At 41.3% G+C, this 15,349-nt stretch overlaps 1 protein-coding gene across 5 annotated transcripts in view; it reads right to left on the bottom strand.

Moving 5' to 3' along the window:
* myripb (myosin VIIA and Rab interacting protein b) overlaps positions 1–15,349 on the bottom strand; it is an 87,898-nt gene that overhangs the window by 47,695 nt on the left and 24,854 nt on the right. Inside the window, exon 1 of one of the 5 annotated variants that reach the window (XM_028969518.1) lies at positions 4,886–4,996. The exons of the other annotated variants lie outside the window; for them this stretch is intronic. Coding sequence (XP_028825351.1) covers positions 4,886–4,953 — 68 coding nt within the window. The 5' untranslated portion in view covers positions 4,954–4,996. Of the gene's footprint in view, positions 1–4,885; positions 4,997–15,349 lie in introns of those variants that run through there. 5 annotated transcript variants of the gene reach the window in all.

The following is a 15,349-nucleotide window of genomic DNA, read 5'->3' as shown; positions in this document are numbered from 1 at the left end:
TAAGGACATCTGATAAATGACATAAATGTTAAATGTTAAAGTGTAAATCTGAAAACTGCTTGAAATTGGGAACCCTGATATTCACTTGTTGTACAAAAACCAACATGTGATCATTGTTATGTCTGTCTGTCCTGTGTCCATTTGTGCTGTGACAAAGAAGACATTGTGGTAATCCTTCTCCAAACAGAGCAATGATGTACATAAGTACAGTGTTCAAAAAAATAAACACAAAAATAAGACATCCTACATCTGAAGTAATAAAATATTGTTATGAAATACTTGTTCTTTACATAGTTGAATGATCAGACAAAAATCACACAAAATTATCAATGGAAATCAAATTTAAATCAACCCATGGAGGTCACAGGTGGAAAAACACACTACAGGCTGATCTACAGGCTCTGGCAGCGCACCTCCTGTTCCTCCTTGCACAAAGGCAGAGGTAACGTCCGGCTGCTGGGTTGTTGCCCTCCTACGGTCTCCTCCACATCTCCTGATGTACTGGCCTGTCTCCTGGTAGCGTCTCCATGCTCTGGACACTACGCTGATGGCCATAGCTTGCATGTGTGTGGGTTGTAGACTCAGTCTCATGCTACTGCTAGTGGACAGTTTGATTTCACAGAAGTCTGATTGACCTGGAGTTACATTTCATTGTTTAAGACGTGTAGAATATAGGAAACCTACTTTGTGGGCAAGAACACAATTGAAACCTAAATTAATTAAATCATTGCCATGTTTAGACCACAATGCAATTTTTGCATATATTACTATAGATACATTTATCATTGAATATGTATTGAAACTGAAAAGGAAATGTTAAATTAGAATTAAAAAGAATTACATAAAGACTGTGGTAGTGATATTGCATTGCAGCTGTACCAATAGTGGCATATAGCATTTCTCCACTGTAATGAGTTTCACCCACTATGAGACACGATCATCACTTAAGCTTGACTATAAAAGGAACACATACTAGAAAAGAAAGCCTGGAGAAAGCCTGCAAAATGAAAAGAGATAAATAGAGCTGGATTTTGTCAGGCAGCACTATTACCAACCGAATCCCAACCAATTGGGATTCGGTTGGGATTCAGTAAATCCAAATTCAAACCCTTCAAAACAACATTAATAGAGGGGGAACGTCCCCAATTTAATCCTTCTCCTCACAGAACTAATTTAACTCAGCAGTGTGATGAACCAATAAGATTTTCCAAAACAAAATATTTGTAGGCTCACATACTGTATGGTTCTCCATACGAGCCTTTAGCTGTGACAATCCAGTTAGAGCCTCAGCATCCCGACGCAGCAGGAAATTAGCAACAGAGAGACGGCTTGCGCAGAGAAACTGTGTACCCCTGGGTGCTGTTCTTCTCCACAGAACTACACAGCCTGGGAGTGGCTCTACTGCAGTCAAGACTCAGTAATATTTCATTTGTGATTCTTGTCACATAAACTATTTAACTTCAATCATTTAACATGCAATAAAACTGATAAAGTATTATGCTGTATTATTTCTTCATGCCTTCAATTTTGAACCATTATGCTGTCCAAGAACACATGTATTTCAAAGCTGGGCACTAAAAGTGCTTCATGTTGTTACCTCAGCAATTTGTTATTGCTAAGATCTCTAAGATTTACATTCATTTGTGTATGATATCCATTTATTTCCATAACAACTTATTCCTAATCAGGGTCATAGCTGCTGGTGCCCAGCATGGAAAATAATGCACCCAGACCAGGCCGTATACACACACATCGCTTCAACTCAAACTTATGCCTATGGAGAATTTAGTGGGGGTGGTAGTAGCCTAGTGGGTAACACACTTGCCTATGAACAAGAAAACCCAGGTTAAAATCCCGCTTACAACCATTGTGTCCCTGAGCAAGACACTTAACCCTAAGTTGCTCCAGGGGGGGGGACTGTCCCTGTAACTACTGATTGTAAGTCGCTCTGGATAAGGGCGTCTGATAAAGGGTGGTAGTAGCCTAGTGGGTAACACACTCGCCTTTGAACCAGAAGACCCAGGTTCAAATCCAACTTACTACCATTGTGTCCCTGAGCAAGACACCTAACCCTAAATTTCTCCAGGGTAACTACTGATTGTAAGTCGCTCTGGATAAGTGCTGTAAATGTAAATGCTGTAAATGTAATGTAGTGATACCAATTCACCCTAATGAAGTGGCCGAAGGACCGAGCATCCCCAATAAAGTGGCTGAAGGACAGGGCGTCCGTAATAAAGTGGCCGAAGGACAGGGCGTCCGTAATAAAGTGGCCGAAGGACAGGGCGTCCGTAATAAAGTGGCCGATGGACAGGGCGTCCGTAATAAAGTGGCCGATGGACAGGGCGCCCCTAATAAAGTGGCCGATGGACAGGGCGTCCCTAATAAAGTGGCCGAAGGACAGGGCAGTCTTAATAATGTGGCTGATTGAGCAGGCATCCTAATGAAGTGCCTGGTTGAAGATTCCATTGAATTCCACTGATGCTGCTGTATCAGTACCCCTTGTAGGGGCCCCTTTGTTGGCAATGACACTGTAGTAGTACCACTTAAAAGGGGCCCCATTTTACAAATTCTACCAATGCTAAAATTAGCATTCAATGCATTCCAATGCGAAAATAATCCCGTTTGAGCGTTAATAGCTCTGCCATGCCCACTCTGATTGCTTTTAAAAGTAATAGCACATTAAAGTACTAATTTATAGCTTGCCGGTGTGCGTGCTTCGGTATGACCCGCATTAAGTGCTGAAAAAGTCTGGAATAATAATAAAAAAGTTAACTTTTTTCGTCCATTGACACTTTTTTGTTTTTCTTAAATTGTGATCTGTAAATCGGACAGAGACAAACCATATGTCAAAATGTTGGTCTTGGCCAGATCTACGAGACAAAAACTTTTTTGTATGTTAAACCATCTGGACACAAAGTAAAAAAAAAAATAAAAAAAAAATTAAAAAAAATAAGTCATATTTTGGACTAGGATAATAAAGTTCCTGAGCACCTTAGAAGGCAGTCTAAAACCTCTCAGGCGTCTGTTGTTGATATACTATTGAATACATAAAGAATTGCGTCTGAGGTGGTAGAGACGCTGCCGGGCCTTTTTCACCACGGTGCTGATGTGACAGGACCATGCGTGATGTGAACACCGAGGCCTGTGGTCTCCCGGTTAGGAAGTTGGAGATCCACTGACAGAGAGATGAGCTGAGTCCCAGGTGCTCCAGGTTGGTGGTGAGTGTGGAAGGGATTATTGTGTTAAAATGCTGAACTATAGTCAATGAAAAGCATTTTAACATAGGTGAGTGCTGTGTGGAGGAGATGTGAGATGGCGTCGTCTGTGGATTGGTTGGGATGGTAAGCAAACTGGGTCGAGTGTGTCCGGTAATGAAGAAATGATGAAGTGTCTTTAGCTGCAGCCTCGAAGCGAGCATAGAATATATTTAGCTTGTCTGCCAGAGACACGTCTGCGTTCATCGTACCGGATGTTGGTGCTTTATAGTCCGTTATTGTCCGTAGTCCCCGCCACAGGCTCCTAGAGTCACTCTGTTCGAGTTGCGACTCCAGTTTCTTCCCGTAGCGCTGCTTCGCCTCCTTCACCGCTTTCCTGTCGCTGTACGACGCAGCCTTGTATGCTTCCATGTTCCCGGAAGCGAGCCTCGCACAATAGGTTGCGGTGCGAGATTTCAGAGCGTCGTGGATGGTTTTATCCACCCACGGCTTCTGATCTGGAAACGTTCTGACGATCGTTTTCTGAACGGTGCCGTCCGTCAGTTTCCCTATGAAGCTCACAACTGCTTCCGCAAACTCGCTAATGCTACTGGAAGTGCTCTGGAACATGCCCCAGTCTGTGTCATCCAGTGCGTCCTGAAGAGCGGTGTTTGAAATTGTGCCCTGTAACAGTCCTTAATTGTCGTGTAACAGTGGTCCAAGTGTCCTTTCGCCCCTGGTGGGGCAGGTGACAAGCTGATGAAATATTGGCGCTGCGCGTTTGAGGCTGGCATTATTAAAATCCCCTGCCAGAATAAGCACAGCGTCCCGGTGCTCTATCTGGTGCTGTGTGAGCGCCTCCTGCAGCTCGCATAAGGCAGTGTCCGTGTCCACTTTCGGTGGGACGTAAGCGCCGCTGATGATGATGTGAACTCCCGAGGAAGATAAAAAGGACGACATATGATGGGCAGTAGTTCCAGGTTCGGTGAGCAGGAGTGAGTGAGGGGAACAACGCTGTTCCACCAGCTGTGCACAGGCCCTCAGCCTGTTCCTGACGCCGGCTCGTTTTCCGTTTTTTTGGGGGGGATTTTCCAAATCCCCATTGGCGGCACCAACTCATCCCATATGTCAGATCATAGGACTTGGCGAGGCCTCCGACCTCACCTCGCCAAAAACGTAAATGGTCTGTCATACTGAGAGGCCCAAAAAACTGACTAATGTGACAAACAAACAGACATTTCCATATGAAGACTTTTCAATGCACCACAATAGATTTTAGTGAATGAGTCTTGTTTGCTAGTGTAAGTTATCATATTATAATTAGTATAAACATATCCTTGCTCTCTTCATTTTTCCCCTGCCTCACATTCCTTACAACAAGATATACCAAAATTACTAGATAAAACAAGATGAAACAAGAACAACATGCTTGATATCTGTATATTTGATTCATAATGAATCCCGTGACAATACTGACAGCTCTCAAAAACCCTAATTCCTCATTCTGGACAATGCAAACCAGTGGCCATTTAATATTTAATAAACCAAGACATTTAATATATCATGAATATCTCATGAACAGAAGAAATGTTTCTTTAAAAACTGAAAACAAAACCTCCATCCACTCCATCTCTGGTTTCCTCATAATAAAACTTAAAACTTAAATCATACAAATCATAATCAGTGCTCACCAAAAAAATCTGTTATCTTGGGACCACGTCCGGGACCAAACTAACATGTAGATCAGAGTTGGATTCATGTCTCTGCCTTAGATCCAATTTTTTCCCTCAACTCAATCACAATATTGAGATATATATTTCTCTCCCTCCATCCTTTTCTTACTTTTTATGTCTTTCTCCTTTGTGCTTTCTTCTCATCTCCTCTCTCTCACTGCCCCCTTCTGTTTTGAGGCCTGCAATTTGATGCTAGCTTTCCAAGCACATGATGGAATATCTATGAAGGCTATGATTGCTCCAGCTCTGCTGAATCATTTCATGCTCTGCCAACAGTTCGGCTAAAGCGTTGCACAGTATGAGACAAAACGAGTATGAGAGCAACAGAATAGGAAAATGCAAGAGGGGAGCATAGGGCACTTCAGAGTCATTAGAGCAGTTCTAAGACTGTGAAGACAACATGCAAAGCTGAAAAAAAAAAACACACAAAATTACTGTGAAATTGCTACTTTAAAAATAGCAGCAAAACTGATTAACTGCGGTTTCATTTGAACTGCCTTTGCACCCAATCTTTAAACCTGCCATCAAAAGCACCAGCTTGTACACACACACACACACACACACAGTGAAAATGAAATATCGGTGCTCAAGAAGGCATATAGATTTTAACATTAGACACGCCATTAGCCTGTTAAATGCAAAAGCAATTTGTTTGTAAGTGTGTAGAATGCATGGGCGCATGTATACACACACACACACAACACAACACAACACAAATGCACAGCAGTTCTGTGCATGCACTGTACAGAGACCTCAATCTGCAGTGGTATACAGACCATGACTGACGCCGACTCACAGCAGGTCCGATGCGTGAGTTGGGGAAATGAGAGTGTGTGTAATGCACACCGGGTGTGTCGGAGTGTGTGTAATGAATATGACATTTCATCAGTAACAGAACGGGGCATATTGCTGTGGGCTGGGAGAGTAGTTAGTTCCTCCTCTCCAAGACACTAAAAAGGAGTCCTTTCTTGTTTATATCGGTTTATTTCTGTTAATTATGACAGACATTATTATCTGACATTAGTAAACATGCCCTATGCAATGTGTCTTTTATAGCGCTTTGGAAACAACAAGTTCATAGGTCAATTGCCTGGGTCCAAATAGCAGCATAACTAGCAATAGTATGTACAGGGAGTGCAGAATTATTAGGCAAGTTGTATTTTTGAGGAATAATTTTATTATTGAACAACAACCATGTTCTCAATGAACCCAAAAAACTCATTAATATCAAAGCTGAATGTTTTTGGAAGTAGTTTTTAGTTTGTTTTTATTTTTAGCTATTTTAGGGGGATATCTATGTGTGCAGGTGACTATTACTGTGCATAATTATTAGGCAACTTAACAAAAAACAAATATATACCCATTTCAATGATTTATTTTTACCAGTGAAACCAATATAACATCTCCACATTCACAAATATACATTTCTGACATTCAAAAACAAAACAAAAACAAATCAGCGTCCAATATAGCCACCTTTCTTTGCAAGGACACTCAAAAGCCTGCCATCCATGGATTCTGTCAGTGTTTTGATCTGTTCGCCATCAACATTGCGTGCAGCAGCAACCACAGCCTCCCAGACACTGTTCAGAGAGGTGTACTGTTTTCCCTCCTTGTAAATCTCACATTTGATGATGGACCACAGGTTCTCAATGGGGTTCAGATCAGGTGAACAAGGAGGCCATGCCATTAGTTTTTCTTCTTTTATACCCTTTCTTGCCAGCCACGCTGTGGAGTACTTGGACGCGTGTGATGGAGCATTGTCCTGCATGAAAATCATGTTTTTCTTGAAGGATGCAGACTTCTTCCTGTACCACTGCTTGAAGAAGGCGTCTTCCAGAAACTGGCAGTAGGACTGGGAGTTGAGCTTGACTCCATCCTCAACCCGAAAAGGCCCCACATGATACCAGCCCAAACCAGTACTCCACCTCCACCTTGCTGGCGTCTGAGTCGGACTGGAGCTCTCTGCCCTTTACCAATCCAGCCACGGGCCCATCAAGACTCACTCTCATTTAATCAGTCCATAAAACCTTAGAAAAATCAGTCTTGAGATATTTCTTGGCCCAGTCTTGACGTTTCAGCTTGTGTGTCTTGTTCAGTGGTGGTCGTCTTTCAGCCTTTCTTACCTTGGCCATGTCTCTGAGTATTGCACACCTTGTGCTTTTGGGCACTCCAGTGATGTTGCAGCTCTGAAATATGGCCAAACTGGTGGCAAGTGGCATCTTGGCAGCTGCACGCTTGACTTTTCTCAGTTCATGGGCAGTTATTTTGCGCCTTGGTTTTTCCACACGCTTCTTACGACCCTGTTGACTATTTTGAATGAAACGCTTGATTGTTCGATGATCACGCTTCAGAAGCTTTGCAATTTTAAGAGTGCTGCATCCCTCTGCAAGATATCTCACTATTTTTTACTTTTCTGAGCCTGTCAAGTCCTTCTTTTGACCCATTTTGCCAAAGGAAATGAAGTTGCCTAATAATTATGCACACCTGATATAGGGTGTTGATGTCATTAGACCACACCCCTTCTCATTACAGAGATGCACATCACCTAATATGCTTAATTGGTAGTAGGCTTTTGAGCCTATACAGCTTGGAGTAAGACAACATGCATGAAGAGGATGATGTGGACAAAATACTCATTTGCCTAATCATTCTGCACTCCCTGTATTTGTTTGCATTTTCAATTGCAGAAAATTGCCTCATGCAGACAATAACACTCAGGAAATGGGTAAAAATTCAGCAGATTCATGTTGTCAGATTTTTCCTTTTCCACATGTAAATGCAGAAACTGAGGTTTTAAGATAAAACATTATTTATTGCATGCTGGTTATATTCACAGCTCCAAATAGACACACAAACACTTTTACAACCTTCACAACACACACAGGTGTGTGAGGGCATAACTCTGTCAGGTTGCATGTGTGTGTGTCTCTTCATGTGCAGAGTGTATGGGAAGCAGGGCCATTCAGTGAAGAGAATTTTGACTGACAGGTGATCCTCTCTCTCTCTTTCGAACAGACCTGGGGGGACCACATGATTTGGGAGAAGACCAATCAGAGAGCAGCGTTTGGAAAAAGCCATTCAGAGAACAGCTCCCCCCAGGACGCAAAGAGGCAAAACCGAACAGAAAGCAGGAAGCCGATGCCATTGAGGATGAGTCATCACCCAGATACACAAACGCACATGAATCACAAAGACACACATTTACACTCATGCTCTTTTGAAGACATACGAAACACAACTACACTCTCTCTCTGATATGCTCACTCTTTTAACTCTCAGCTCTTTTATAAAGCAGATGTGAAGAACGTAGCACTTTTTTCAGTTTTCAGAAAAGAAAACATATGAAGCAGAAAATTCTGGTTAGCCGAAGCTGGAAGAGCAGGAGTAAGAAAATACCCAGCAGCACTTTCTTGTTTACCTGCTTTCATTTAAGATCATATGGTTGACCTGCTATGATGAAAGAGTTGAGACGATGGCGAATGTCTACGTACAGAAATTATTCTATGCGCCAGGTCAGCCTTTTGAGATCGAAAGTCATGAGCACATGTTCTACATTACATCAGTCATGGCAAAAACACTGTTTACTACAATGTTTAGTTTTTCTCAAAATAAAATCATACAACAAATGTGTGCACTCCAAAATCCAAATAGTAACACTTCATGAGTGGGGGGTAGTTTTTCCTGCTGGCACTGACTGGGCAACCATTTCACACTGCATTCACACTAGTCACATACTCACCTATGAAGCATATGACCACAAAAAGTAACAGGTTTGTACCATTTTGTCCATGGGCAAATCTCCTGCCTCCTGTGTGGTGGTTTAAAGATGATGATGATGCCCAGACAATCTGGCAGAATGTGAAGGGTGCCATGAAAATGAAAGTGTTCTCCTGGGGAGCAGTGTGTGGGGACTGGCATGGTTTGGAAGTGGAACCCGCAACCTTTCTGTTACAAATCTACTTCTGTACATGCTAAACTGAAGGTTGTAACTAAATCCAAAGTTTCAGCAAGCATTAGTTAGGGCTGCGTGGTATAAACGGTATGCAATATATCTAGGGCTGCAACAACGAATCGATTGAATCGATAAAAATCGATTACTAAAAGAATTGGCAACGAATTTCCTAATCGATTCGTAATGTCGCGCGATGCGGAGACGTTTGAATATTAAAAAAAAAAAAAAAAAAAAACTTTATTTGAGCGCGGAGTGAACACACTCGGTCTCTCTCGCGCACAGATGCTAGCAGACGCAGAGCAAAAAAAAAAAAAAAAAAAGCAAGCGGAGGTAGAGGACAGATACATGGCGGAGGCATAGAAATCTGTGCGAAAATATGCAAAAGCGACATGGCACGGCACGGGAGCACCACGGCAATGATCCAGCACCTGAAACGCAAACATGTTGGAGTGTTTGAGGAGGAAGAAGGGAGTTCAGCAGCAGGGGAAATCGCTACAGAATCCTACTTTTGTTCCGTTTTGAAGTGAGGAACGTAATGTCCCTGGTGCTGGTGTATAACTCACCGTGGAGGAGAACTTGACAGCGCCACCTACAGGTGTGGAGGGGGGATGAAACAGCGTTCGGACTGTTCTCTGCATCTTCGCGTGGACAACTCGCCTATTGTGTCCCTGAGCAAGACACTTAACCCTAAGTTGCTCCAGGGGGACTGTCCCCTTAACTACTGATTGTAAGTCGCTCTGGATAAGGGCGTCTGATAAATGCTGTAAATGTAAATGTTTACCCGTCATTCAGCTTGACAGGCATGACAAGTTAGCGTTAGCTTGTTAATAACAGTAGTAAAGCAGGGGTGCTATAGTTACTTTGCATTAAAAGTCTAAAGACATGTTTTTATTTGGACCATTCATTTGTTGTCATGTATAGCTACACTGCAAAGAAAGCTTTTCTTACCTCTTCATTGACTACAGTTCAGCATTTAACACAATAATCCCTTCCACACTCACCACCAAGCTGGAGCACCTGGGACTCATCTCTCTGTCAGTGGATCTCCAACTTCCTAACCGGGAGACCACAGGCAGTAAGGATGGGTGGACATGTCTCAGCCTCCATCACTCTCAGCACTGGAGCCCCCCAGGGCTGTGTTTTGAGCCCCCTGCTGTACTCCCTGTACACCCATGACTGTACAGCCACTACTAACTCCACCACCATCATCAAGTTTGCTGACGACACTGTCGTGGTGGGCCTGATCTCTGACAACGATGAGACGGCCTACCTGGAAGAGATTGGAAATCGGGAGAACTGGTGCCAGAGGAACAATCTCCACCTGAACGTCAGCAAGACAAAGGAGTTAATAGTGGACTTCAGTACAAAGCAGGAGAGGACCTACCAGACCCCTGTTATCAACAGGAGCCCAGTGGAGAGAGTGGACAGCTTCCGTTACCTTGGTGTTAACATCACGCAGGACCTGTCATGGTCCTGTCACATCAACACCATGGTGAAAAAGGCCCAGCAGCGTCTCTACCACCTCAGATGCCTGAGAGACTTCAGACTGCCCTCCAAGGTGCTCAGGAACTTCTACTCCTGCACCATAGAGAGCATCCTGACGGGAAATATCTCAACCTGGTTCGGGAACAGCACCATGAAGGACAGGCGAGCCCTACAGAGGGTGGTTCGATCAGCCGAACAAATCATCCGTACCAAGCTCCCTGACCTTCAATCTATCTACAGCAAACGGTGCTGCACCAGGGCCAGGAAGATAGTGAAGGACCTCACCCACCCCAACAATGGACTCTTCTCTCTGCTGCGATCAGGGAAACACTTTCGCTCCCTGAAGTCAAACACAGAGAGAATGAGGAGGAGCTTCTTCCCGCAGGCTGTCCAAGCTCTCAACAACAGTACATAGAACTCATGCACTTTCACCTCCACCTCTTTTGCACAAAACCACTTTGCACAAAATGGTCCTTTTAGGTCCTTACTGCTCTTTCTTTATGGCTCTTTCTTCTTTCTTTAAACATTGTAAAAACTGTAACTCATTTGCACACCTTCACCCTACCAGTTACACATATTTTATGTTAAAGACGTAAAAGTGTAATACTTGGTTATGTTTGCAATATTTGCATATTGGTTCACTGTTTACTTGCAACATTTGCAATACTGTGGTCTGTAGCAGTTGCAGAAAGCATTTCACTGCACATCATACCGTGTATGACTGTGTATGTGACAAATAAAATTTGAATTTGATTTAGTAATTTTTTCTCGTTTCCAGTCCAAATATCTAAAAAATCTTAAATCAAGATTACTAGACAAGAAAAATGCCATGAGAAAATTAAGTGATTCTTAAAACTTCTGTTTGAGATTATATCTCATTAAGATTAGTTCTCTTAACCCATTGGCAGATAATTTTGCTTGTTTTAAACAATCACTTAATTTTGAGATGTTTTATCAGAAAACAAGACATCATTTCTTATGCTATTTCATGTGTCTAGTAAATGTATCTTGATTTAAGATTTTTTAGAGATTTGGACTGAAATCAGTACAAAACTACTAAGTTAGAAAAGCATTTTTTGCAGTGTGTGTGTGTGTGTGTGTGTGTCAGTGTGAGAGTTTGTGAGTGTGTGCGTGTCTGCGAGTGTGTGCATCTGCAGTGTAGAGAACAAGTTCTGACATTCAAACAAATCCTGTTAAATTTTCTGATTTGTATTGTTCTTTATTTTTTTATAAATTATTTATCGTTCTGGCAGCTCAGGTGGCACTTTATTTTAACTATATTTGTCTATAAGTCTATATTTGGCAGATACATGTGTATGTTTTTCTGTTAGTCAATTTTTATTTTATTATTATTATAACAGCTCAAGGAGCAACATGTTTGTGCACTTTCTAAAGATTTTGGTTCTGTTTCTGAGTAAAGGGTTGGAAATGAATGCTTTTCTTGTTTTTTTTTGTTTTTTTTTTTATCCGATTCTACGATTAATCAAAAATAATAATCAACAGATTAATCGATTATTAAAAGAATCGTTAGTTGTAGCCCTAAATATATCGTGTCACCTCAGCGCAATGCATTAGTTTCGGGTGAGAGCAGAGTGCACGGCAGGGTTTCCGCAGATCCTTAAAAAGTCCTAAAATCGAGTAAAAAAACAAACAAACAAAAAAACAAGGCCTTATTTATTGTTAGAGATTATTATTTCTTAGATCTAGAGTTAGATTATCCTTAAATCTAGGTCTTAAAAATACTGTAGACCCAATAAAACAAGCCCTCAATCTGTTAGTAATCTAAATGCAGCACGCGTGTCAGTGCCCAATCCTGACCACAGCAGGCGCATAACGGGCAAGTGGAACCGATAGGGTACAGACAGCTAGTGCATGGAAATAACCAAGGGCGGTCATAGCCTGTTTGGTGCCCTAAGCAACAAAAAAAAAGTAATTATGATTTTATATTCACAAAATAAAATCTTGAATATGAATATATCAATATATGAACACTATGAACAAGCATAGTGTTATTTTCTGACAATATTTTTTATGTAAACTGTACAGCTGAATACAGCAAATCCTAAAGTTTTATTTAACCACTAACATCATACAAATACCTGTTATTTCACTCTCCTTGTGGATGTGACAAAGTTCACTTTCAGTAGTATTTTTCAATAGATATTGTTTTATCTGGTATATGATTAAGCTATATGTTATCTTATCTTATATTTTATGTATCTTATGCATCTTATATATTAAGTCTACCATCTATGGTAAAATTTTATCGCACAGCCCTAGTATTAGTTTCAGGTGTGCAGACTTTTTAAGCTTTCAACTGTACACGTTGATGGTCAAATTAGGTCAGAAGTCTTGAAATGACCTACAGTGGTCTTTTTTTGCATCACAAAAAGCTGGCATTTTGACAGTTCACAAATAACAGATATTTGGAGGAAAAATATATCAACCTTGAGCCTTAATGCAGCATTTGATTTGCCTTTTCACATTGATTGAAGTGCTTTTTAAGAGGTGATGTGAAGCCCATTTAAAGGGCTACAGATATTTTCATAGGCCTAATCCTTCCGAAACCGGTTTGATCACTCTTACTTGAACTGAACCGATTGTACAAAGAGATGTTTGTACATTGGTGTGTGCAAGGTGATATTGTTCATGCTGTAGTATGTATAGTATGAGTACCTTTATTTTGCAGACGCTTTTATCCAAAGCGACTTACAGGAGGCACCTGATATTAATGTGTGAATTTAGATATAAGAGTTAAGTATTAGGGGTCTTAGTGGTCCCCTAATACTATATGTGAAGTCTCTTTATGAAATTCAGGTGTTGTGCAGAATTAGTCACTTTGAGACAATCCCGCAATGAGATTTCCCCAGGACATGCCGCTTTTGTGTCTGTAGCTTAAAGGTTAATGAGGAGAGTGGTGGGACGAAGAAGAGAGAGCACTATAGAAGTGAGCAGGCATTCGCGGAAATAACATCAGCACCATTCACCAACCATGTTTGGCACAGACAGGAAGTAGTGTCTGCGTTTTGCCAGAAAAAAATAAACCTACTGGTTCTTCTGTCTCTACTAAAAAATACATTTGTGCTTATTTTTACATCCACACACGATTGCAAACCATGATGGTTGGTGGAGATAATGTTTTAGGGGGGGACAAAGCATGAGAAAACAGGAGGTAACCTTTCCCCTTATAATGACATAACTGGACAAATTCCAGATCCGGCCATCTGAGCTGTTGCTCTCTGAATGGCTAAACAGAATGGTCAAAGCACTCTTTACATCTAACGCCACTGCAGGACCATAGACAGATTTTTACTGCATTATTTCTACATTATTGCATAAAGTTCTCACACAAACACATACAAACCCCATGTTGAGGTTTAGCTAAACAATATTTATGTCGAAATCCCCTCTAAGAAGAATATCTGCACTCATCACATACATGTGTTGTACTCCTGTATATAGACCTGTAAGTGGAATTTGGTTTCCAGCAAACAGCTAAATTAGGAGAGCCTAATTGGCTCCATCCTGGCAACTGGCTACTGCTGAAGCTTTGAGCTCATTGACTAAATATAAAGCATCATGACTGTAGTTATACAGACAACCCACCTGTCTCAGCAGCTCTGAGAGTATCCTGGATGTGAACATGGTTTTCTACATTCATTTGTTCTAAAATCTGATCTGATCATTTAAGTCAAGGGTATTGACAAATATAATGTGCCTAAAATAAAAACACCAAAATATTATGATCTTGCATGTCTTTCTTGAAAATAATTTGGGGCAGTGGTGGCTTAGCGGGTAAGGAAACAGACCCATATTCAGAATGTCAAACCACCAAGTTGCCACTGAGCAAAGCACCGTCCCCACACACTGCTCCCCGGGCGCCTGTCATGGCTGCCCACTGCTCACCAGTGATTGGTTGCTGTGCTGAGCAGTATATCACAATGACAAATCACTTAAACTTAAACAAATCACATAAACAACTCATAATGCATGTGAAAAACAGATGTGAAAAATATGAGTTAGGGACTGAAATAAAGCAAATCCAAATATTTGCAGACAACTGAATAATTATTGAATTGCAAAGCTTCTCACGCTGGATTGGAAAACTATAAACATAAATGTATTTACATATTAAGTGTGCATAAATTGTCTACCCAGAAACAACTGAAATGCCAGATAATTTGCTCAATGTATTTTACCAATTTTTCAATGGTATTTTCACTTAGCATGTTCGGTGTAAAACCTACTAAATGTCATAAGTGTGTGAATATGAGCCCAACACTTGCATTTGTTATTTGGTGTCTTTGACCTTGCCACTTCAGTGTCATGCAAGTTCTTGGTGGGAACGAGTCACACCATATACAGATCTGCTATTTCTGAAAATCCAAACCTGGTTACAAATTTTGTACCAATTTCTTCCCATGACAGAGTCATTTTTGATGTTTACTTTGTGAGGTGCAACCACTTTTTATTTGCTCAGTTAGAACAATTGGAGCAGCCTTTGTGTATCAAAAAAAAAGGGAGCATCTTTTCAGATGGCAGATCCTCACTACTTCACTTCCTGCCCTCCACGAGAACAATAAACCTATTGTTGATTTACATCAAGCATACATCCAAATATCTGAACCCTTTTACACTCCAGAGTGGTACTGTAAAATGTTTTGTGGATTGAGGACACTAATATTAAAGAACTACATGTGGCGTGAAAATGGCACTGCATGTTGGGAAATGTTATAGATGGAAAATGTTAAAATTATCTTAACTGTGAATTTCTAGTGTAAGACTCTGACTTCACACCCCTGAATGTTCTGTGCAGGAAGGTCATGCCATGAACTCTCCCCTTGGCAGGAGGACAACATGCAGCATGGCACGGTCTAACTCTGTCAAGAGATAGATGATGCAAAAGGACAAAGGCCCAAAACCTCGTCCACAACAGGAGTGGCCAAATTAGAGCCCAGACCTCAACCCAATAGAGATGCTAC

This window comes from Denticeps clupeoides, chromosome 2, assembly GCF_900700375.1.
Source record: "Denticeps clupeoides chromosome 2, fDenClu1.1, whole genome shotgun sequence".
Classification (NCBI taxonomy): Eukaryota; Metazoa; Chordata; class Actinopteri; order Clupeiformes; family Denticipitidae; genus Denticeps; species Denticeps clupeoides.
This window is presented reverse-complemented; position numbering and strand designations above follow the sequence as displayed.